The 25,834-nt window shown below is 45.0% G+C and overlaps 1 protein-coding gene across 2 annotated transcripts in view; it reads right to left on the bottom strand.

Moving 5' to 3' along the window:
- Positions 1-1,861: 1,861 nt before the first annotated feature.
- Positions 1,862-25,834, bottom strand: part of EDAR (ectodysplasin A receptor) — a 94,543-nt gene continuing 70,570 nt past the window's right edge. Inside the window, exons 6-12 of one of the 2 annotated variants that reach the window (XM_038550836.1) lie at positions 22,655-22,741; positions 20,797-20,922; positions 20,626-20,700; positions 20,269-20,341; positions 17,479-17,635; positions 16,344-16,404; positions 1,862-4,465 (exon numbers count right to left, since the gene is read on the bottom strand). In XM_038550836.1, coding sequence (XP_038406764.1) covers positions 4,143-4,465; positions 16,344-16,404; positions 17,479-17,635; positions 20,269-20,341; positions 20,626-20,700; positions 20,797-20,922; positions 22,655-22,741 — 902 coding nt within the window. In that variant the 3' untranslated portion in view covers positions 1,862-4,142. Of the gene's footprint in view, positions 4,466-16,343; positions 16,405-17,478; positions 17,636-20,268; positions 20,342-20,625; positions 20,923-22,654; positions 22,742-25,834 lie in introns of both variants that reach the window. The other variant, XM_038550835.1, reaches the window with a different exon arrangement.

The raw sequence follows: 25,834 nt of genomic DNA, 5'->3' as shown, positions 1-25,834 counted from the left end.
CAGAGGGAGAGGGAGAAGCAGGCTCCCTGCTGAACAGGGGGCCCAATGCAGGACTCAATCCCAGGACCCTGGGATCATGACCTGAGCCGAAGGCAGACACTTAACTGAATGAGCCACCCAGGTGCCCCAAGATTTTAGCTTTTTGCTGCAAAATGCAAGGTGTCTTTGAAGGGCCCCAAATACATTGCGTGTAATGGCAAAATATACCTTCAGCATTGATTCCACACAAAACTTCTAAAAGCCATCATTGTTGCCAAAGCGAATGATTTACTAGAAATGTTCAGGGAAGAAGCGTGTAAGCAAAGCCCTGAATAGTTATCCTCTAATCCAAACTGGGAGCTCGTGAGACTGCCACACCCCCCTGCACCACTGAGGCTGGAGGTGGAGGGGAGCAGAGCTCATGCACCCCAGTCAGGGTTGCGAGGCAGGTGGTCCACCGAAGTCCTTGCTGCTGAGCACCTGCAGCCCAGCCCATCCACCCTTTCCTCACAGTCCCCAGCAGGAAGGCAGCCACTCCTTAGTTTACATTGATTCACACAAAATAGCCCCAGCTGGAAACTATGCTTTGGCAGAACACCCTCTGAGGATGTTACATTGTGGTAGTCCACAGTCACTTCCATACTTACTATGGTTGACAGACCAATGGCCTCTCAAAAATATTTACCCTAAACTTGTGAATATGTGATCTCACATGGCAAAAGGATTTTGCAGAGGTGATTAAGGATCTTGAGGGAGGAGATGATCCTGGATTATCTGGATGGGACCCATGTGATCACAAGAGTACAGAGAGGGAAGCAAGAAGGTGTTAGGGAAAGACGTGACAATGGAAGCTGAAGAGACAGGACTGCTGGCCTAGAAGATGAAAGGGAACAATGAGCCAATGAACACAATGAACACGGACAGGCTCTAGAAGTTAGAACAGGCAAGAAAACAGATTTTCTTCTATAGTCTCCATAAGGAACACAACTGTTAAAATTTTGACTTTGGGATTTCTGACCTCTAGAACTGTAAGACCATAAATTTTGCTGCTCTAAACCACAAGGTTTGTGGTAATTTGTTAGAGTAGCCATAGGAAACAAACATACCCGTGGACATTTGCATTGCCTGCCCTCATATTTTATCTTTTGTGATTTGACCTTGTTCTTCATAGAGTTAAGGTGGGGTCTGTCTCCCTACCCTTGACTCTGGGTTGGCCATATGACTTACTTTAGCCAAAAGAGTGAGCTAGAAGTGATGATGTACCAGTTCTGAGTGTAGGCCTGAAGAAATGTTGTGTGTCTGCCCACTATTGCATATCTGTCATCAACATGATAGAGACATGCCTAGGCTAGATGATGGTCTGAGGCCAAGGATGGGGGATAATGGAACAGAGTAACCCCAGTTAAAGTATCCCAACAGGGAGAGGCCCCAGCTGAGCCATATCCAACTAAGCCCAACTTATGTCAGCTGAGATCCTTATTGACCTCTGAATTGTGATAATAAATTGTCACTTTAAGCCACTGAATTTTGGGACACTTTGTTATACACAGCAATAGCTAAGTGATACAGTGATGGCAACTTTGAAAGCAATGCTCCGGGTGTTTTTTTACACAATCTTATTGTAATGTTTGCTTCTGTTGAATGCATAGCCCAGGCCATAAAAATTCAGGCAATTCATTTAAGCTGGTCACAATCCTGCAGTCTCATCACACATGCAATAACCAGGAACAGAGAGTAATCAGAGTAATCTTCTCCACTCCTCCTTCCCTCCAGCCCTTGAAAGAAGTCACATTGTAGCAGTCTGTAGATCTTTTTATTAGTTTATTGAAATTGTAAAATATAATAAGTTATATATACAAAATTAGACAAAAATTATTGACAATTAAGACTTCACTGGCTAGGGCCCATAGCTCTAGCCTTGGGTGTTCCCTAAATGTTTTTAAGTATAGCAAAATAATGACTGTCTCCATACAAAATGGCAGAGTGGAAGTCCCTGCTCTGGTCAGTGATAATCATTATGGTCTCATTGATTTGAATTCCATAATGTAGGCTAACTTTCATCAAAATAGATTGTTCTTGGATTTGTTTCCAAATAAGTAAATGACAAAGGGATTTTTAACTCTTTGTAAGGACTAGCTCCCTAAAAATGCCAGGTTGGGAGTCATCGAAACATGGTATGATGCTGGCTGGACCTCCGGCCCTGGAGTTTTAACTGTGTGAAATGAGGCAAATCTCCAGGCCTGGCAGCAGCCACTCCTGCTCCTTCACTGAAAATGTTCTTGGCAAACTACAAGCTGTCTCCCTGGACTGGCATGCTCATCACATGTGACATGTGCTGCCTAATTCAGGGGGAGACTCTCATCATTATCACAAAGCAGAAGAAAGAGGCACCGCAGGATTTCAAAGAGGAATTAAAAGGATAATTAAGTTTTGCTATGGAGTATTTAGCTTTCAGGCTATAGCAAATAGGCTCTGAAAAACAGCAGCAAACAGACACAGCAAATGATGATATTAAATATTCAGGACCTAATTATGATCCTATCACAGTATGTTCTACATTCATTGGTGGGAAGTTGCTTATTGGCTCTAAACATATGACTGATTCCCCACCCCCACCCTGAAGCATTTGCTCAGTCATGTGACTTGTAATTTTAAAAACATCGTTTTGTAAGTCGGAGACTGTTTTAATTTAGTAATAACCCATTGTCAGATCTGTCATTAGGAAGCTCAGCAGTGAACTCTAGATTAACCCCCTGGTATGATCACTACCCTGGCTCCCACACTTTTGGCAACTGCAGGTGTAGTAAGAGAATTTGCCAAGAATAATGCCAGTTTATTGCTTTACTGTCAGTTTTTCTGCTTCTACTCTCATTTTACTTGATGAATGGGTGTTCACTTCGATGCACACCTTGAAGGCCTGGCATTTCCTGCAGCTCACTTTCCTGTTGCCCACCTGAACTTTACTTTCCCTGATTACAGAATCACAAACTAACCTTTCCTTTGCAGAAGAGGAACTGAAGCTGGGGAGGGAGAAGAAAGTGGCCCAAGTTGGTACAACTAGAGCCAGGTCCCTGGATTCTGCGGCCAGGCCCTCCCTACGCTGTGAGGCCCTACTTTCTTTGACTGGTTCAGAAGCCCTCATGCCACGAGGCTCATCCACAAGTCTCAGATGCTGAAAATCTTCAATTATGCATGGCTGAATCTTAGGAAGTCACCATTTCTCTTTGTACAGACAGTTGACCACTCATTTCTGTTTGAAGCAAAAACAGGCTGACACATCGTTTAAATGGATTGTGTTCTTGAGCATTGCTGCCCACAAAGGGTCACACTTGACCAAGGATGAGAGTGGAATGCAGCTCATGTGTAATCCCAACCCACTGGGGCCAGGCCCGGGCCCCCTGCAGCAGGTGACCTGGACACAGGTCTACTTGACTGGAAAGACACACACCTGGTATATCAGTGACAGGAGGCAGGCCACAGGGTAGACTCTTGCACTTGTGACCAGAAGGGTGGTAGGAATACAGATGGCCTCAGGAACAGGCAGACTTATCCCAATGTAGCCACTTAAGATATTAATAGACAAGTTGTGAACCTGACACACTACATGGAGTGGGACATCTGCCCTTTGTAGTTGTGTCACCAGGCTTTCCAGCTGCTTTCTTCATGAGGCTGCCCTCCTTCATCACCCATGAGGAGCCATCTCCTCTCTCAAACTTCTATTATGTTTCCTCAGCAGCCCCTCATCAAGACAATTTGATGTCTTCTAGCAAGGTGCTTTGTAAACACGTCTTGTCTCTCTCCCTAGGTTGTAAACTCCTTACAGACAGGGACCAGATTCTTCACCTCTGCCATCCCACGTCGTTCGGGTCATCTGAGCACCCAACAATGTCCCTTGAATGAGTTAGTGCATAAATATTCATCCTGCCTGGTGAGGTACCGGTGGGGAGCTGGGAGTACTCCAGCTTGAACCTTTTATCTCTGGTTAGATTGGAAGACTGGAAGACAGGCTCCATTTCCTCTCATTCCTAGGAACAGCCTAGGGCAAAGCCTGGTGACAGCAGAAAAAGCCTTGATTCTTGGCAGTCTGTTGGCAGCACTCAAGGCTCCAGAGCCCTTGTCAGATCCCTGGTGCCCCCAAGGAGGACGGCCTCCAGGTGGCCTCCTCAGGACGTGGCAGGGGGCTGGGAGGCAGGTGGCACGAGCCCGGCCCACTCCAGGATGTCTGCACACAAGGACTCCACAGCATCTAGTCGCTCTATCTGCACCAGTTTTGTGAGCAGCTCTGGGATGCTGTAGCCTGCTGTGCTGATGCGGTCAAAGAGCTGCAGGCCATCTGTCATGCCCCCAATCTCATCCCTCTTCAGTCCAAAGCTCTCGGCGAGGTGGCGCCAAGTTTTCACTACTGCTTTCTCTGAGTTGTAGGTAGAGCTGAGCATTCGGCTCGTCTTCTCAAGGCAGTCAAATGGCAGCTCTGTGGGGCTGAGACCTGCAGAGACAAAGGGCCATGGTCAGACATCACGAATGGCAGTTAACAGAAGCTCAATGCTTTTAAACATTATTTTTATAACCTTTTTTAAAAATAAACTAAAACACAGATGTAGAAAGCCACACAAAATAAATGCATAGCTCAGGGTGAACTACACCCAGGACTTTGCCAGCCACATGAGCAGCCTCTCCATTTGCCCTAATCTCAATAATAGCCCTTCTCCTTCTAGGAAAATAGCCACCATACTGTTAGAGTAATCCCCTCAAAACCACTGTCAGCAGCCACCAAAGTCTTGAACACAGGCTATCCTTAGTTGGGTGACCCTGCTTCACCTGGAGCTGGGATGAGGAGGGAGTCAAAGGAACAGTAGTATCACATCTCTTTATGGGGACAGCAGGCATCTTTATGAAAGGTGCTTTCAAAGACAGCCTTAAGTTGGGGCTGCCTGAGCCAAGTCACTGCCACCTGATGATTCTCAGCCTTCCCTGCACATTAGACTCACCTGGGAGTGTTTTGGGGGAAAAAAACTGATGTATTTTCACTTTTGGAAAATAGAACAGACATGTTTTTCCCTACTCTTCCTGGTAAGTACAGCTAAAAACCCTAGATGTACAAAGCAAACATAAGGAGACCCTGTAAAGTGGAGAGAAAAGACAGACTGGTAGGGATCTTGGGAGTAGAACAATGACATGGTGCTGACTTCCTCAGTTTCCTTTTGCCTCAGTATCCCAGACATGGAGCTGAAGAGTCCATCAACCCAGAAACACCAACAATAACAAATAAAAATAGTCCCAAGAGAGGCCTGCTCTCTCTAGCTAAAGCACTAGAGAAATAGAAGCTCAGCAAGAAGAGAGCAGTTAGACAATAACTGCTTTGTTACAGCTAAACACTACAGAGAAAACTATGGCCCTGTCCTCACCAAGGCCAGCAAAGGCTGAGTGGGAGCCTGGATGTCCACCCTCAGTAGGCTGTAACACTGCACCAGATATCAGGGAAGGTCAAGTCTAGAGCCTGGACTTCCTTATCATCAGCTGGTATCAAGCCTTCCACCGTACTGGTATCAGTGGAGACCACTTGAAGAAACAGATTCCCACCTCACCTCCTTGTCAGCAACAAAAAGAAGCCCCTACTTGGGTGTCATTGAAGGCTGAGTCTCATAATGTGACATAAAACTGTCCAGTTTCAATAGAAACCCATTTATCAAGAACTAGGGAGATCTCAAATGTTCTTAATTTTGTTTTTGAAAATATTTCCAAAAAGGGGTAAAGAGTGTGAGGCAGGGTCAGTCAAATCCTCTGTTGTTATTGATGGCTAGGAAGATCTCAAATGAATGAATAAAAGATAACACCAGAGATAATAGAGATGTTAGAATTATCTGATAAAGATTTTAAAGAATCCATGATAAAAATGCTTCAACAAATAATTACATACACTCTTGAAACAAATGAAAAAATAGAAAGCCTTAGCTAAGATAGAAAATATAAAAAGTACCAAGTGGAAATGTTAGAACTGCAAAAAGACAATAAATGAAATAAAAGTTTAAGTAGATATGCTCAATGGCAGAGTAGAGACAGAGGAAAGAAAGAGTGAACTGAATAATGGAAATTATTTATTTGAACAACAGATATAAAATAAACTGAAAACACAGAGTCCCAAGGATCTGTAAGACTAAAACAAAAGATCTCACATTTGTGTCATGGGGGCCTAGGAGAGGAGAGAGAGGTATGGATGGAAAAGGGAATAATGGCTGAAAACTTCCCAAACTTGGAGACAGACATAAGCTTATAGATTTAAGAAGCTGAGAAAACTCCAAACAGGATACACCCAAAGAAATTCACATCAAGACACATTGTAAGCACTTGAAAACTAAAGACAAAGAAGTCTTGAAAACAGCAAGAAAAAAAAATCAGCACCTTACTTACAGAGGAAAACCAATTAGAATAGCAGTGGATTTCTCATCAGAAACCTGGAGACCAGAGTGACATGGTACAGTATTCTCAACTAACAGAAACAGTGTCCCACACCCAGGGAAAATACACTTCTGGAATGAAGCAGAAATCAAGGCAGCCTCAGGATGAAGGAAAACTAAGAATCTGTCACCAACAGAGCTACCTTAAAAGAATGACTAAAGGAAGTCTCTAATATATATAATATATATATATATATATACATATATATATATATATATCTAATATACCTAACATCTCTCTCTCTCTCTTTATATATATAGTCACCAGCAGTCACCTCCTGCTCTTGTCCTGCCTCTCTCTCTCTCTATATATATATACATATATAGATAGATAGATAGAGAGATAGATATAGATATAGATAGATAGAGAGATAGATAGATATAGATAGATGATAGATAGATAGATAGATAGATAGATAGATAGATAGATAGATACTAATAAAATAGCAATAGCTATGGAAAAAAACGATGTACTCAAAACTCACACATCACTCAAAAAAAACCCCAAATGGATTTCTAAAATATATTCAAGTGATACAAAGGAAAGCAGGAAAAAGAAAACAGAGAATGAAAAACAGACAAAAAAGAGTATACAAAAAATAAAATAGCAATCTTAAATGCTAACATATCAATAGCTACATTAAATGTAAATGATTCAAATTCAACTTAAGAAACCAATTATATGCTATCTACAAGAAGCTAATGTTCAATATAATGATAAAGGCAGTTTGAAAGTACAAGAATGAAAAAAGATATACCATGTAAACACTAATAAAAGGAAAGCAGAAAAAAAAAAAAAAAAGGAAAGCAGAAGTGGCTATCACATCAGACAGAGTAGATTTCAGAATAAAGGAAATTACCAGAGACAAAGAGGGACATTATATAATGATAAAAGGGTTAACCTACTATGAAGACATAGCAATCCTAAATCTCCATGGATCAAACAACAGAGCTCCAAAATATATGAAGCAAAAACTGAAGAACTGAAAGAAGAAATAAAGCCACAACTGTAATTGGAGACTTCAACAATTTTCCCTTAAACTGATAGAAGAATTGCTGGGAAATCAGCAAGAATATAGAACTTGACATCACCATTGACCAACAAAATCCAATCAACATTTATAGAACACCCCACTTAACAATAACAGAAGACATAGTCTCATCAAATGTAGGCCTTAAATCTCAACAAAAGAATGAAGTGAACCTATATACAGAGTATATTTGCCTACGACAATGAATCAAACTATAAATCAAAAACAAAGATAACAGGAAAATTTTCACACACTTGGAAATTTAACAACACAATCTTTTGTTGTTAGTTTTTGGCAAGGGTTAATGCATTTAAAGACATGGTTTATTTTTCAAATGGAGATACATTGTTTTCAGAGACCTTTATTAGACTCCTGTCTGTTCCCTTGACATTCCTTTAGAAGAAAGTTGTTATATGGGGGTGGAAGGAGAAAAGATATGTAAGTCCTCTTCTTTCTGGGAGCATCCAGAACTAAAGTTGGTGCTTCCCATGCAGGGAAGAGCCACTAGCAGTCACTTCCTGCTCTTGTCCTGCCTCCTGCCATGAGGAAAGCCACTGGCACTGGGAGTAACTACACAGTGCTGGCCTTTCCCTGCATTCTGGGGGCTCCACTCTTGAGAAGGCCTCTGTCTTGCACTACTGTTAATGTATCTGGTGTGGTATGAGGACTAAATAACATATTTCCAAACAATCCATGGTTCAAAGAAGAAACCTTAAAGGAAATTTATTTTATTTTATTATTTTATTTTATTTTTAAAGGAAATTCTAAACATGAAAATACAACATATCAAAGTTTGTAGGACACAGCTGAAGTAATACTGAGAGGGACATTTATATCACAAATACATACATTACAAAAGCGGGAAAATCTCAAATCTGTAATCTAAACTCCAATCTCAATCAGAGTCCAAGATGGCAGAGGAATAGGAGACCTTAGTTTTCTCTGGTTCCAGGAATTTAGCTAGGTAGCTATATCATTCTGAACACCTCTGAACTCAACTGGAGATCTAAGAAAAGAATAGCTGCAACTCTACGAATAGAAAAACAATCACTTTCTGCAAGAGTGACAAGACAGGAAAACTCACCTCAAAAAAGAGAACAAGAGGCAGTACTGACTTCCAGGGACCTAATCAGTATAGATACAAGTAACATGTCAGAACTAGAGTTCAGAATAACAATTATAAAGATACTCGCTGGGCTTGAACAAAGCATAGAAGTCACTAGAAAATCCCTTTCTGGAAAAATAAAAGAACTAAAATTTAATCAAGCTGAAATATAAAAGGCTATTAATGATGTGCAACAACAACAACAACAACAAAAAAGAGGCTCTAACTGCTAGGATAAATGAGGCAAAAGAGAATTAGTGATACAGAAGACAGAATGATGGAGAATAAAAAAGCTGAGAAAAAGAGAGATAAACTACTGAATCTTGAAGGGAGAATTCAAGAATAAGTGATACTATAAAGTAAAACAATATTAGAATAATTGAGATCTCATAAGAAGAGGAAAGAGAGGTGAGCCTAAGGTATATTTGAGCAAATTATAGCTGAGAACTTCCCTAATTTGGGGATGGAAACAGGCATGCAAGTCCAGGAGAACCCCCCTCAAAATCAATAATAAATAGTCATCATCTTGGCCAAATCTCAGAGACAAAGAGAAAATCCTGAAAGTAGCTCAGAACAAGAGGTCCATAACCTACAAGGCCAGAAACATTAGACTCACAGCAGACTTATCCACAGAGACTTGGCAGGCCAGAAAGGACAGGGTGCTAAAAGAGAAAAATAAGCAGCCAAAAATACTTTATCCAGTAAGACTGTCATTCAAAACAGAAGAAGAGATAAAAAGCTTCTAGGACAAACAGAAACTAAGAAAACTTGTGATCACTAAACCAGCCCTGCAATAAATATTAAAAGGGTTCCTGTAAGCGAAGAGAGAGTACAAAAATAACAGACCAGAAAGGAACAGAGACAATCTACAGAAACAGGGACTTTACAGGTATTTAACTAAATTCGTATCTTTCAATAGTTACTCTGAATGTAAATGGGCTAAAAGCAGCAATCAAAAGACAAAGGATATCAGATTGGATATAAAAAGCAAGAGCCATTGTTATGGTGTCAGCAAGAGGCTCGGTTTAGACACAAAGACACCTCCAGATTGAAAGTGAGGGGGTGGAGAACCATTTTTCATGCTAATGGACATCAAAAGAAAGCTGAGGTAGCCATTCTTATATCAGACAAATTAGATTTTTTTAAAAATTTTTATTTATTTATGATAGTCACAGAGAGAGAGAGAGAGAGAGGCAGAGACACAGGCAGAGGGAGAAGCAGGCTCCATGCACCGGGAGCCTGATGTGGGATTCGATCCCGGGTCTCCAGGATCACGCCCTGGGCCAAAGGCAGGTTCCAAACCACTGTGCCACCCAGGGATCCTGACAAATTAGATTTTAAACCAAAGACTGTAATAGAGATGAGGAAGGACACTTATATCATCATTAAAGTGTTTATCCAACAAGTAAATCTAACAATTATAAATATTTATGCCCTTAACATGGGAGCAGCCAATTATATAAACCAATTAATGACAAAATTAAAGAAACACATTGAAATAATACAGGAATAGTAGGGGCTTTAACATCCCACTCACTGCTCAGATTGTCTAAGCAGATCAACAAGGAAACAAGGGCTTTGAGTGACACACTGGACCAGATGGACTTAGCAAATATATTTGGAGTATTTCATCCTAAAGCAGAAGAATACACATTCTTCTTGAGTGCACATGGAACATTCTCCAAAAGAGATCACCTACTGGGTCACAAATCAGATCTCAACTGGTACCAAAAAATTGGGATCATTCCCTACATATTTTCAGATCATAATGCTTTGAAACTTGAACTGGATCACAAGAGGAGATTTGGAAAGAACTCAAATACATGGAGGTTAAAGAGCATCCTATTAAAGAATGAATGAGTCGACCAGGAAATTAAGAGTTTAAAAAATTCATGGAAACAAGTAAAAATGAAAACACAACTGTTCAAAACCTTTGGGGTGCAGCAAAGTGGTCATAAGAGGAAAGTATATAGCAATACAAGCCTTTCTCAAGAAACAAGAAAGGTCTCAAATATACAACCTAGCCTTAATCTGAAGAAGCTAGAGAAAGAACAGCAAATAAAGCCTAAACTTAGCAGGAGAAGACAAATAATAAAGATTAGAGCAGAAATCAACGAAACGGAAACCAAAGAATAGTAGAACAGATCAACAAAACTAGGAGCTGGTTCTTCAAAAGAATTAGTAAGATTGATAAACCCCTGACCAGATTTATCAAAAAGAAAAGAGAAAGGACTCAAATAAATAAAATCATGAATGAAAGAGAGGAGATCACAACCAACACCAAAGAAATACAAACAATTATAAGAACATATTATGAGCACCTATAGGCCAGTAAATTAGGCAATCTGGTAAAAAATGATGCATTCCTAGGGACGTGTAAACTACCAAAACTGGAACAGGAAGAAATAAAAAACCTGAACAGACCCATAACCAGCAAGGAAATTGAAGCAGTAACTGAAAATCTCCCAACAAACAAGAGTCCAGGGCAGGATGGCTTCCCAGGGGAATTCTACCAAAAATTTAAAGAATTAATGCCTATTCTACTGAAGCTGTTTCAAGAAATAGAAACTGAAAGAAAACTTCCAAACATGTTCTATGAGTCCAGCATTACCTGATGCTGGACCTAAAGACCTAACCAGAAAGGAGAATTACAGACCAAATCCCTGATGAACTTGGATGCCAAACTTTTCACCAAGATACTAGCCTTAGGATCCAAGAGTACCTTAAAAGGGTTATTCACCACGTCCAAGTGGGATTTATTCCTGGGCTGCAAGGGTTCAACATCTGCAAATCAATCAGTGTGATACACTATATTAATAGAAGAAAGGACAAGAACCATATGATCCTCTCAATAGATAGAAAAAAAGCATTTGAAAAAATATGGCATCCTTTCTTGATTAAAACTCTTCAGAGTGTAGGGATACAGGGAACACAGCTTAATATCATAAAAGCCATCTACAAAAATCCCGCAGTGAATATCATTCTCAATGGGGAAAAACTCAGAACTTTTCCCCTAAGATCAGGAACATGGCAGGATGTCCACTCTCACCACTGTTTATTCAACATAGTACTGGAGGTCCTAGCCTCAGCAATCAGACAACAACAACAACAACAAAAAAGACATTTAAATTGGCAAAGAAGAAGCCAAACTCTCCCTCTTCACAGATGACATGATACTGTATATAGAAAACCCAAAAGACTCCACTGCAAGATTGCTAGAATTCATACAGCAATTCAGCAATGTGGCAGGATACAAAATCAATGCACAGAAATCCGTGGCATTTCTATACACTAACAATGAGACTAAAGAAAGAGAAATTAAGGAATTGATCCCATTTACAATTACACCAAAAACCATAAGATACCTAGGAATAAACATAACTAGAGGGGCAAAGGATCTATACTCAGAAAACTATAGAACACTCATGAAAGAAATTGAGGAAGACACAAAGAAATGGAAAAATGTTCCATGCTCATGGATTGTAAGAATAAATATTGTTAAAATGTCTATGCCAGCTAGAGAAATCTATATATTCAATGCAATCCCTATCAAAATGCCATCAACTTTTTTTCACAGAGCTGGAACAAATAATCCTAAAATATGTATGGAACTACAAAAGACCCCGAATAGCCAAAAGAATGTTGAAAAAGAAAACCAAAGCTGGTAGGCATCACAATTCCAGACTTCAACCTGTATTACAAAGCTGTGATCATCAAGACAGTGTGGCGCTGGCACAAAATTAACACACAGATCAATGGAACAGAATAGAGAACCCAGAAATGGACCCTCAACTCTATGGTCAACTAATCTTTGACAAAGCAGGAAAGAATATTCAATGGAAAAAAGACAGCCTCTTCAACAAATGGTGTTGGGAAAATTGGACAGCCACATGCAGAAGAATTAAACTGGACCATTTCCTTACACCATGCACAAAACAAGACTCAGAGTGGATGAAAGACTTAAGTGTGAGACAAGAATCCATCAAAATCCTAGAGGACAACACAGGCAGCAACCTCTGTAATCTTGGCTGCAGCAACTTCTTACTAGACATATCTCCAAAGGCAAGAGAAACAAAAGCAAAAATGAACTATCAGAAATTCATCAAGATAAAAAGCTTTTACACAGCAAAGGAAACAGTTGACAAAATCAAAGGACAACCTACTGATTGGGAGAAGATATTTGCAAATGACATATCAGATAAAGGGCTAGTATCCAAAATTTATAAAGAACTTATCAAACTCAACACCCAAAGAACAAATAACCCAATCAAGAAATGGACAGAATATTTGAACAGATATTTTTCCAAAGAAGGCATACAAATGGCCAACAGACACATGAAAAAATGCTCAACATCACTTGGCTTCAGGGAAATACAAATCAAAACCACAATGAGATACTACCTCACACCAGTGAGAATGGCTAAAATTAACAAGTCAGGAAATGACAAATGTTGGCAAGGATGTGGAGAAAGGGGAACCCTCTTACACTGTTGGTGGGAATGCAAGCTGGGGCAGTCACTCTGGAAAACAGTTTAGAGGGTCCTCAAAAAGTTGAAAATAGAGCTACCCTACCAATTAATTGCACTACTAGGTATTTACCCCAAAGATACAGATTTAGTGATCCAATACCCCAAAGATACCTGTACTCAATGTTTATAGCAGCAATGTCCACAATCATCAAACTATGGAAAAAGCCCAGATGTCCATCAACAGATGAATGGATAAAAAATATGTATCATCTATATCTATATGTCTGTATAATGGAGTACTACTCAGCCATCAAAAAATTAAATCTTGCCATTTGTAATGAGATGGATGGAACTAGAGGATATAATGCTAAGTGAAATAAGTCAATCAGAGAAAGACAATTATCATATGATCTCACTCATATGTGGACTTTAAGAAACAGCACAGAGGATCATAGGGGAGGAGAGGGAAAAATAAAACAAGATAAAATCAGAGAGGGAGACAAATCATAAGAGATTCTTAATCATGGGAAAAAAACTGATGGTTGCTGAAGGAAGGAGGATTCGGGAGATGGGGTAACTGGGTGATGGACATGAAGGAGGGCATGTGATGTAATGAGCACTGACTATTATATGAGACTGATGAATCATTGAACTCTACCTCTGAAACCAATAACATGTTAATTAATTGAATTTAAATTAAAAAATAAATTTTGGAAAAAAAAACCTGTCATCTAAGCTCCCATTTCAAACATGTAGGAAAAGAACAAGACAAACCCAACATAAATAGGAGAAAGGATATAGTAAAGAGCAGTGATCAACAAAATTGAAAAATGAAAAACAATAGATATAAATATGAAAAAATCCAGTTCATTGAAAAAATCAATCAAGTGAACAAATGTGAGATTGATAAAGAAAAAATGAAGAAAGAAGACACAAAATATTAAGCCATGAAAAAGGGGATATCACTACAGACACTGCAGACATAAAAGAAAAAAGGAATCTACAAGCAACTCTACACACAAATTTGACAACTTAGATGAAATGGGACAATTCCTCAAAAAGCATGAACACAACTCAGTATAAAATAGATAATTTGAATAACTTTATAACTATTAAAGAAATGTAATTTTTAATTTTAAAAGCCTGTCCCCCCCCCCCAAAGAAATATCCAGGCTACATAGTTTCATTGGCTAACTCTACCAAATATATAAAGAAGAATTAACACCAATTCTACATAATCTCTTCTGGAAAATAGAAAAGGAGGAAGTCTCCCCAATTTATTCTGTGAAGCCAGTATTAGCTTATACCAAAACCAGATAAGACAAGTACAAAAAGAGAATCTACACTCCAATATCCTTCATGAATACAGATAAAAAAAATCCTTAACAAAATATTAGTAAATAGAAATTAACAATATGTAAAAAGAATTATACACCATGACAAGTGGACTTCACTCCACGGTTGTGAGGCTGGTTCAATATTAAAAATAATGTAATCTACCCGCAAAATTAATATAAATCATTTACAAAAACTCTAGAACTAACATTATAGTTAATGATGAAAAACATGCTTTTCCTTTCAGATGAGGAACAAAGCAAGGATTTCTGTTCTCATTACTCTTATTTAATATAATGCTGGAAGTTATAGCTACTGCAATAAGGCAAGTAAAGGCACACAGATTGAGAAGGAAGAAATAAAAGTATTCCCATCTACAGATGTGATTATCTATGTAGAAAATCTCAAGGAATCTACATGAAAACTCTGAGTCTTTATAAGTGAGTTCAGCAAAGTCACAGGATACAAGATAAACATACAAAAATCAATTGTATTTCTATATACTAACAATTGATATGTAGACACTGAAATTAAGATAAAATGTCGTTTATAATCATTCAAAAAAATAACAGAAATTCCTAGCTTTAAATCTAGCAAAATATGTATAGGACTTGTATTCTAAAAACTACATACTGCTGACAAGAAAAGTTGAAGAAAATCTAAATGAGACATACCATTTTCATGGATTAGAAAACTCAACATAGTAAAATATCAGATCTCCCCAAACTTTGGTATACAGTTTGATGTAATTCCTATCAAAATCACCAGCAAGATATTTTGTAGCTATAGGGACAATTATTCTAAAATTTATATAGAAAGGCACAGAAACTAGCATTAGTTAGAACAATTTTGAACAGAAAGAATAAAGTGGAAGCAAACAGTCTACCCGATTTCAAGACTTCTATAGCTATGTGATACTGGCAGAGGAAATGACACACAGATTGATGCAATGCTGTCCCAGGCAGGACAGGACAGGCTCTTAAAGCCGAGACATCTTTTGGAACAGAGAAGAGCTTTCCAGGGTGATGGAGCGTAAATCTCAGACCACTGTCCACTGGGCAGCCGAGGTCCCTCTGCCATGCCAGTCTTACCAGACAGGCTGACATGTGTATTTATGGAGAGATGCCCATTTCAGCAGGCAGCCAAGCAGAGTTCTTGGCCCCTTATTTCTGGCCCAAGGAGCACAGGGCCAGCAAGCCTGCCCCTCCCCCTTACCCCTTCCCCACCCCGCCTCAGCTCGCTGGTTCCAACTCTGTGGAGAAATGAGAGGCCCCCAGGGGGACCTGGGGAGTGGCAGGAGCCTGGGCCAGACCCAGAAGTCCAAGGAGGGATGTCAGTGGGACCAGGACCCAGTCGCCTGATGAAACTGGGGAACATCCCTTAACCTCAGCAATGAGGGCTTCTGTCCCCTGAATACAAAGGTAATTGAGAGCCTAGATTTGGAAGAAATGGGGATCATGTGTTCGAGATTGAAATGCTGCCATGTCCAGAGTGCAGTCGTGGGGACACAGACTGACAGCTCGTTTGGGAAGCATGTTTGTGGAGGAGAGGGCAAGGCCAGCTAATTACTGGGTTAGTGACTGAAACACTGGTGTAGGACAGCATCTGGGGGATGCTGGGGGACATGAGCTCCTTCCACCATGTCCTCTGCAGACTCCACGGCCCACCAGGGAGGCTCTGCGCTGGGGCTGGCTGGGTGTTATCTCCTTGTCCTGAGAGGGAAGGGGCCTTGGGGAGCACTAGGGGAAAGGCCTGAGACAGTCTGGTGCCAAATTCCACAACCCTCCACGCCAGAAGTGGGTTCGCCAGCCACGGGGATGTGGAACATGACCAGCTGAGGTGTGGTCTTTCTCGGCCCTCCTGGGGCCTTGGGTCCCTTTCCTCCTCCTCCTCCTCCTTGTGGATGGCTGGGGCGAGACCTTTGGGGAAATCTGGGGGATAGGCCCCCACACAGAGCGCCCAGGCTTACCTTCAACGACTCCACACACATTGGCGTACACATCCAATATCTTCTTCCTTCGACTTTGAATCTACGGGAGAAGTCAAGAGAATGTCAGTGTTCGGAACAAGAGAAAGCCGTAGCCAACAGAACTGCAGATTCTCCGTCGTGGGGCTGGCAGCTGCTGTCCCCTGACTGTCAGAATGCTGCCTGGGGCTCCCACAGGCCCGGGGTCAGGAAGCCACAGGCCTCTGGGCCTCGGGTTTAGGCACCTAGTGTTCGCGGAGGTGGGGCTGCTGCTTAGTCTCCCCAGACACCCCGCATCTGTCTATGGCAGAGGGGCAGCAGGAACCCTGCTGGCCTGTGGTGGCCTGGGAGGCCCTGGCTGTGTCTGCAGCCATCCCCGGCCTTTTCTCCAGAGCTCACAGCTCAGGGTAAGGATATGAGGATATGAGGCTGGTGCTGGGCCGGGGCAGAAGGGGCTCTGGCTGCGAAGTTCTGGGCACCTCCAGGAGCCGATACCTCCCAGAACAACTCCAGATGCCTCTAGGGTCCCTGCAAGTGCTGAGTGCTGTTACAGGTGTCCCTGAACTCAGGGTAGCCCAGAACGTGGCAACCCTGTCCAGACCTAAGCCAGACCCGGCTTCCCAATCAGAGACATATTTACCCGAAGCACGTCACCTAGCCACACGCTCACCTAGACTGGGATGGGGCTGCCAGTGACCTTGCGCCACATGCTCAGGCAGCCTGGGCAGAGCTGTGCACCTCTGCCCATGCACCTGCTGTAGCACGCTCCCAGGTGGCCTGCTTAGGGTGACAAATGCTGTGGACCATTTTACATGCAAAATGCATATTGTGTATGTCTGTGTCTGTGTGTGTCTGTGTGTATATATATTGTTGTTGTTGTTCTGCTTGGACACATGCCGGTATGTTTACAAAGGTTTTTCTCTGTCTTATGGTATTCCAAGCAATTTCAACTTTCCTCTCTTTGCTTACTCTCTTTCGTTTCCTTCTATAAAGCTCATAATACAGAGATAAGTTTCCTAGTCTCTTACTCTCTTATTTTAAACCTGCTACTGAATCTAGGTTCCCGCGGTGGGCCTGCCTCATGCCTCTGCCTCCCTGGGCAACAGTGGGAGTGTGTGGAGCAGCATCAGGCCCTCACCCCGGCTGACTTGGTGGCCGCTGGCTTCTCCCGGGCCAGGTGAACCAGTGACAAGAGGCACAGCTCAGGGGATCCCTGCTTGTCGGTGGCAGGCTCCTCGTCACTGTCCATGCTCCGGCTCAGCAGCTGTTCATTCTCCGACGATGCATCATTCTCACTGTGGGAACAGGAAGGTGTTTGTTACCAACAGCCCCGACGCATCCTCCCAGTGGGGAGACCAGTGGGACACAGGGACCTGTGCCCCAAGCAGGCTCCTGGGCTGAGAGGTGAGAAAGACACACCACACTCTCTACTCCTTATGCTCTCCTCTATTCCCAAATAATGGCCCAGATGCAGGGCGGCCTGCAGGTGTCCTGTGAGAGGACTCACAAGGTGTGTCGGGAGCCCTGCAGGGCTGGAGCCCATCAGGGAGGGGGCCAGCATCTACTCATCCCTCCCCTCCAACTGGCTTGGTTAAGCTCTCTGGAATATGTCCCAGCTTCCTATTTTTAATGCAGGCAAGCTCCACGTTTGGCCTTGAGTCTAAATGCAAACAGGTTTACGTGGGCGGCACTGACTGAATCTGTGCAAGCTCTCCAGAACAGCCCAAAGCAAAGCTGAGTGAGCCTGCTCCCTCTCATTTGGGAGCTGGGAACCTGCCTAAAATGTGTGCATGGGGAGGGGGTCACAGCAAGCCCCATGAGGGGCTTCGGGAGCTCTCCCAGGAAGCCAGTTGGGCCCATGATCCACCACTGCTCACCCTCCACAGCCATGGGCCCATATGGGTTGGAGCTTAAACTCTCCAAATCATTCCAAATATCTGAAAAACAACATTCTTTTGTTAGGCATCCCTCTTGCTTCCTGTGGTCTGGCTGATGACTTACAAAGAATTTTTCTTTTCTAGCAAGTGGGTTACAGTAATGAAACCCACGCTCCAATGCAACCCTAGAGGCCGGATGAAGGTGTGGCCCCGTGTGGGTCCAGGGCCTTGCTAGGAGTTGGCTGGCCTGCTGGTGCCCCCACCGGATAGCATGTTGGGAACAGAGCACAGTTGTCCTCAGAGACCACTGACGGCCCCGGGGCCTTTCCCTGAGGCCTGAGAGTGGACAGAGGGGACAGATGCTCTGTGCCTTGTCTTTCACAGCACGATTGCCAGGTTTTAATTTCTATTTGACATTTGCATATGAAACAAGTATTATTTTTCCAAATATTCTTCTAAATCCCCCACGTTTCTCTCAGTCTTTCTTTCTTTTTTCTTTTTAAAAAAGATTTTGCCTATTTATTCATGAGAGACACACAGAGGCAGAGACACAGGCAGAGGGACCCCAATGTGGGACTTGATCCCGGGACCCCAGGATCACGACCTGAGTCTGAAGCAGAAGCTCAACCACTGAGCCAGTCAGGCGTCCCTCCCTCAGTCTTTTGATGAGATTGAAGTCCTAGGACATATCTCTGCCCTTTGAGTACTCTTTTTTCCTACTTTTGAAAATGAGAAAATGCTGGAAGAACAGAGGGGAGAGGCTGCCACAACATGAGCCTGACAGAAGGAGGATGGAGGACAAGCTGGTCCTGGGTTGGGTGGCCACAGAGTTGAGCCAGTCCCCACAGCCTGGCCGGCAGGGCCCACAGCTCTGAGACACTCTCAGTGGGACCAGAAGTGCTCCCTGGAAATGATCGCTGTCGAAGGGACCATGCAGGTGGACACACATTCTTTCTTTTCTTTCCCAGCATGCAGAGATTTCATGATTTAAGTCTGCTCCCTGCCCTTATGTCAGGGGTCTTGAGACATGCTAGAGTTTTCCACAGGAGGTAACACATTTGGATGTGCTTGCTTAATGCCAAAGCTCTCCACAAACGTCTACAGTCATGGTCATTGGTACAAATGAAGGCTTGGCAAGAGTTCACCCACGTGGGGAAGGTCCCAGGCCAGAGCCTAGGAGAGGAGACATTTGGGGCCCATCTACAACATGGGCACTTGGACAGATGAGGGTCCTGGAATGGCCAAGGGGGTAGAGGCCAGATGGGACAACACCCTGGAGTGGGTTTGGGAACCCAAGCAGAACCGAGTCCAAACAACAATCTCAGAGGGCAAAGGAAAAGTTTACTTCCCTCGGCCCTAGATATTAAAGCCAGGGCTGATTCTGCATCTAACGTGTGCTAAATATGGTCAAAATTTCATATGTCAAACATCTTCCTTCAGAAGCTTCACTTCACAAGTGGTAGTAGTTGGTCTGTGCAGCCTGTGAAGCCAGGTGGCCTGGCCTGGTCCCCCTGCCGCTCCTGGAGGTGCGACCTCGGGCATGTGACGCTTGCAGACCTCAGCCTTTCATGGTCAAGAATGACATTAGCACCTTGCTGGTGGGGCACTCATAAACTTAGCACAGCCCTGGTGGGCAATAAGCACCATCACCAGTGCTGTTCAGGGTTTAGGGATACGGGTTCTAGCTCTAGCACTAGTGATGTCAGCACCGCTGGCCACTGGGGGCTGCTGTAGAAGAAGGGGGCGCTCATGAGTTTCCAGTCTGCACACAGAAGGTGAATGTCACAGAAGAGGGCCAGGGGCAGCTGGCTCTGGAGCAAGGTGTTAAGACCTACCCCTCACACTGCCTGGCCCTGCTGCTCCCCTGCCTTGCTGATCCTGGGGCCCTGCTCCCTCTGGAGCCTCCAGGCCAGAGGCCAGGCTTCTCGGTCTGCTCCCCACCTGATAGGCCAACTCCTCTTTCTGCTCAGGAACCCAAGAGGACCCCTGACCTCACCTGGGGCTGGGGGGTGCTCCACCGCATGACAAGTGGCTGCTGTGGTTTGACTTACCTCTTGGCAGTCTTTGCTGGAGCTGTGGTCAACTTCTCAAATTCATCCTTCTCGGAGAAAATCACCACACTGTCTGCAGGTAAATTGGAGGTGGGGGGAGGAAGCCAGAGTCAGCCCCTGGCTCTGAGCTCATCCTTCCCTGCTCACTTCCTCTTTGGCAGGCCTTGCCTGGTGACTAAGCCACACCACCCTCACAGGCACAATGTGGGGGCACCGACACCTCTTCCTGCAGCCCTGTTCCAAGTGGCACGAGAGCACCAGGAGTTGGGAGGCCAGGCTGCCCGGGGACTGGTGAGTGGGGCAGACAACCTCTGCCCTGTAGGTGTACACCTGTGCTGTGGGGACCTGTTTGCAGACCTTGGGGCTCTTTCTTCTCTTCTTCCTTGCTCACTTGGGCTTCCACGCTCTTCACTGGGTGGCTGGTACAGCAGGCTGGTTGGAGAAAGGGAAGGAGACTAGGTAAGCTGACAGAGCTATCAGGGAGCAAGGGTCTGTGGGGAGGGAGCAAGGGCATTGGGGAGCAGTCACCTGGGGCGGAAGGCTTCGTCTTCATGATGTAGAACATGATGATGAGGACAATGGCTATGGCCATGATGAAGATGGTGGACATGGCAATGATCAGGGCTGTGGCCAGGTGCCCTTGGCCTGAGAGCTCTGCTGGAGGCAGGGAGAGAGGGCAACATGGGGCTCAAGACTCCCTATAGGAGCCCCTTAGGCTGGCAGGGTCTACCCTCCAAGAAGACTTGATGTCTGGAGCAGGGGACATTTCTAGGGGACCCTCAGAATCCAAAACTTTTGCTTAGCCTCAGAGCCAAACCCTACAGTTCTGTCTTGGCCCTCATGTCAGGACTGGGAGCCCCCCTGACATGAGACTCATGTATCTGAGGATGATCTAGACTTATCTGGAACACCATGGTTTGGGTTCCCTCAGCTGTTCCTGAGGTACTAGCTCTTGGTTCTACTAATTTGGGAACCCTGAGTGAGGTGGGATGTGGAGAAGTGTCCACGAGCAGGTGCCCTGAAGACAGTTCTATCCAAGCAGGAGTCACCCCCAAGGGCCAGAGATTCTGTTCTTGGTTTGGTGCTACCCTGTGTCTCATTCAATTTCAACCTAAGTAATAATCAGACTCCCAGGGCAAGGGTCGCGCAGGGGCTGCCACAGCCCTTCCTCTGCTCTGTCACCCTCACTACGTGGTCCCTTGCCCCAGGGGGTTCTCGCTGGTTTCTTGCCACTGACACATACAATGCCCTGACACTTGTTCTAATTCTCTGAAATAACACGCAGGATTCTGGTCCCCATGAGGCAGGATCCAGGTTTCCCACTGTTCCCACAGGAAAGGGACAAGGTGTGAAGCACTGGGGACCCTCTGATGGAGGCAGTGGCCGTTTTGGAAAGAGGTACCAGAGGTACCAGGGCTTCAGGGCTGCCAGTTTCCACACCCACCCTCCCGGGTCAAGTGTGTCTGCAAGAAAACCAGCCAGGCTGTCACGTGGGGAGTCCTGTCATCTGGATGCCAGGTATGGATGATATAAACGCTCTAATATTCTCTGTCGTGTGCTATTTCCCACCCCTGACTTGGGCCTGCCGGAAATGAGACTCATGTATCCTAGCAAAGTGTTCCTGCTTTGATGCTCCATGAATGTGCAGGAGGGTCAGGTTTGGGGGGCGATGCTGAGGCTTGTCTGCTGAGCGCACTGTGGGACTTTGGAGTGCCCTGAGCCTCACTGAGACCCGGGCCCTAAATGTGCTCCAATAATGGGTAGTAGTGAACCTGCCAAGTGGCAGGAGAGGTCCGCGTGGGGCCTTGATCTCAGAGAAATCAGGGCCCTGGGGGCCTCTGCCATCCTCCAAGCCTTTCCATCCCTAAAGAATTAGCAAAATGTAGTTCTTGGAAACGAACATTAAAGTGTGGGGTGGGATGCCTGGATGGCTCAGCCGTTGGGAGTCTGCCTTTGGCTCAGGTTGTGATCTCGGGATCCCTGGGGGGAGCCTGCTTTTCCTTCTGCCTGTGTTTCTGCCTCTCTCTCAGTCTGTGTCTCTCATGAATGAGTAAATAAATCTTAAACAAACAAACAAACATATGGGGCTCCACAGGTTGATCTGAAAGCCAGCCTGTCCTCAGACCCGGCCACGGCCGGAAGCCCATTCTTTGCCCACCACCTGCGCCCTGAGCACCACTCCATGCCCCAGGGATGTGCCTTTCTTGCTGGAGTGTTCTAAGGGGCTCAGGGCACCATGGAAAGATGTTTCCACTCCTTGCGGAGGTCATGACCTCCTGTTGCTGGGGGCACCAGGAGCCCCAGCGCCATTCCTCACCGCTGCTTCAGGCCTCCCCGCCCCTTCCACCCCAGCCCCTACTTGCAGCTGCAGGAGCACAATCCTTACCTTTGTGGGCGTGCTGGAAAGGAGAGAGGGTGCTGCTGCCAGAGGTGCTGGGGAAGTTGGCAGACGCTCCGGAGCTGGCTCCTGCACCTGCAAGGGGAACCCGGTCACTGCATGCTCCCCAGATGACCTGGACCAGCCCCGCCTTCGAGGATGCATGGTGCAGCTGCTTTCCAGGGGACAGAATTCTAGATTATGTGGGTGCTGCGGGGTAGAGGGCGGCGGGAGAGGGGAACGTTTTCATTCCTCAGAGTGTTTCATAATCCCTCAGAGCATTCTGACCTAACAAGGTTATTGAAGAAGACCCAGGAGTAAATCCGCTAGGACTCAACAGTGCTGCTTCACCGACTCAATTTTTCAATATTTCTATGGACAGAGGTCAAATATATGCCATCTCTAAAGGTGAGAAAAGTATATATATATATATATATATATATATATATATATATACATATATACATATGTATATATATATACATACAGTATTATTAGGGGGAAATAGTACTTGAGACATTTCAATGACATAAAGTGGAATGTTTTTTGATACTTTTTCTAGTTATTAAAGTAATTCATGCCATTTTGAAAATCAGAAAAAAATGAGAACACAAGAAAGCAGTAAAAGAATCCCTGACAGCCTCACTACCTGAGGTTGACAATTTGGTATGTTTCCCTTTAGGATTTTCCTGTGATTCATTTTTTAAAAAATACTTGTGACTTAACAGTTTATAAAGAGCAGAGATGAACTTTGCTGTCCCTTGAAACTGTGACTCACAAATCTTGCCTTCTCTATTTAAAAACCATCACTTTAGCAGAGATTAAACTGAAGCTGGTTCTGTGACCAATCAAGCCAGTAAGACATTATTTGGTTAAAATAAAGCAAACATGTTCTGCCTCAGAAAACACGACGTCCTGACGGTCCACCTTCCTTTAGGCTGGACTTGAGTTTCGCCATTGATAAAAATGATTGTATTTCAAATATACTTCCTTCTGTCTCGCTTTTGTCGGTGGCCATCCTGGAGTAATTCGTGAAGACAGCTTGCACACTCCTGAGTCAGGGCGGGTGAGCTGGCCTCCCTACAAGTCATGCATGTGGTCCCCAGCCAGCCTAGCAAGGAGGGAGTGGGGCTGAGGCAGGGACCCTGGCCAGCCGGCCTCGGGGCTCCCCTGAGGACCCTGCGTAACATGGATGTTTTCTCTGAGAGAAGATGCTCTGGAGAAACCACACCATATGACTGGTATTTCTAAAGCTGCCTGTGCACACAGTGTGGGGCAACCCAGGACATGGGGACCACTGGCAGGCTGCTGACTTAGCCACATATCTGTGTCCAGCAAGTAGACACAGTCCCCGGGGAGCATGGCCAGAAACATCCGATCCTTACATCGGATAAGGATCCGGTGACAAATAGAAATCTCTGCAAATAAAACAGAGGGAGGCTTGGGAGGGAATGGGCACAGGCTGAGGACTGGCTCACAGGGAGGGTCCACGGGTCTCAGGGAGGCCTTCTGGGAGGTGCTGGCAGGAAGGTGCACCCAGCGAGGCCTGCATGTGGTCACCCCAGGGCCAGAGGCTCTGCCGTGTGCGGCTCCCCTCCAGCGAGGGGAGGGAGGCTTCAACAGCATCAAGTGAGAAAAGTGACATGGGGCATAGCTTCGAGCAGAACCTGATTTCCTCTTTAAAAGCAAACAGGACGCTGATAACAAAGCTAGTCTATCTGTTTGGGAAGGGGCTCAAGGGAGCTTAAGCTGTTCCTCAGGAAAAAAAAATACCTGTGGGCTCTGCTTGTGGACTTGTCATCTTTGTCTCTTCTTGTCCCTTTCTGCTGGGGCTTGCCGGCCAGGGCGGGTGACAGGGGCTGGGGTTGGGGGCAGAAATGTGCCCAGGCCTGCAGTCCAGGGAGGAACAATGAGAACAGCCTGGCTGCACACAGACTTTGTGAGAGGCCTGTGCACTGGCTGGCAGGGCTGCTCACATGGCACCGTCAGCAAACACTGTGCAAAGGCCATTGCACATCAGCACGCACGTCTCCTCACACCCAACGGGCGGCTCCCATCCTTGCTCAGGTGGCAAGCAGGGCTGTACCCCCACCCTGCTTTATAGACATTGCCCGAACTGAGCTCCAGCCCGTGTCGGCTGACTGGCCCTGGGCTGCAGACGTGGGCGAGGTGTGCTCTGGTGCATCATGATCCCCAGGCCCGCTAAAAACTACTCCGTTCTGAGCACATGCCAGGGTGAGAGGGAGGGTGGGCAGGTCCTGCATGGTGGGAGGTCCCTGAGGACAGCACGCCATGGCCACCAGGTCCCTGCATGGCAAGTTTCCTGTTCCAGGTTCCGCTCTGGTCCGATGAGGTTTAACTCAGCACAAACACAAGTACTTGGTGTCGGGGCAGTTTCCCTCTGCGCCAACATGTGCCACGTGTTTCGGGTTCATTTGGCCTCCTTGGAACAGATCATTAGATGAAAATGGCCTTCAGTGTTCTCGTTGGGTGGTCAACTACTGGTCACCTCACCCTGTACGATGTGCCCACTGGAGCCTAGCTCTGAACAGAGATTAGGGCCTCTAGGATAGGAAGAAGGGAAGGTAGATGAAGATAGTCATCCCAGATAGACTAGTCCCAGAAAATCAGCATAGATTTCCACATAAAGTCTACATTAAAATGAAAGTAAGTGGGGCCTGGCTCCACTTACCTCACCGGTGTGTTGGAGCAGCACTGATTGGGCACAGTAGGTGCGGGAGGTGGGGGGCTGCGTGCCGTGCACTGTGCGTCCACCTGCCTCAAGAGGTTTTGGGAACTGTAAGCATGTGGCTCCATGTGACGACAGGATTTAGGGGGCTTCTGGGGTGGTTAATCCACAGAATTTATAAATATGCCGTATGTACTAAAGACTACTGGGATTCTCGGTGTGGGGCAAGCAGGGTGGATTTATTTACTGATTCTCAGAGTTGTTAGTGATGATGCCCCTGGCTGCTGCATCGTCCCAGAACCCCCCAGGGGCGGATTCTGGAACAATGGGCAGAGCCACATGAAGCTGGCTGCTCAAAGTTAGGTTCCCCAGGAGCTTGCTGGAACCAGTCTGGGACCCCTCCCCTGACCTGTTGTACCAGGATCTCTTTTTTTTAAGAGGACCCTGGTGACAGGTGTATGCATTTAAGTTTGAGAAAGACTGTGTTAGAAACAGCTGGC

Source organism: Canis lupus, chromosome 10, assembly GCF_011100685.1.
Source record: "Canis lupus familiaris isolate Mischka breed German Shepherd chromosome 10, alternate assembly UU_Cfam_GSD_1.0, whole genome shotgun sequence".
NCBI classification, from domain to species: domain Eukaryota; kingdom Metazoa; phylum Chordata; class Mammalia; order Carnivora; family Canidae; genus Canis; species Canis lupus.
Note: the sequence above shows the minus strand (reverse complement) of the source record. Positions and strands in the feature narration are given on the sequence as shown.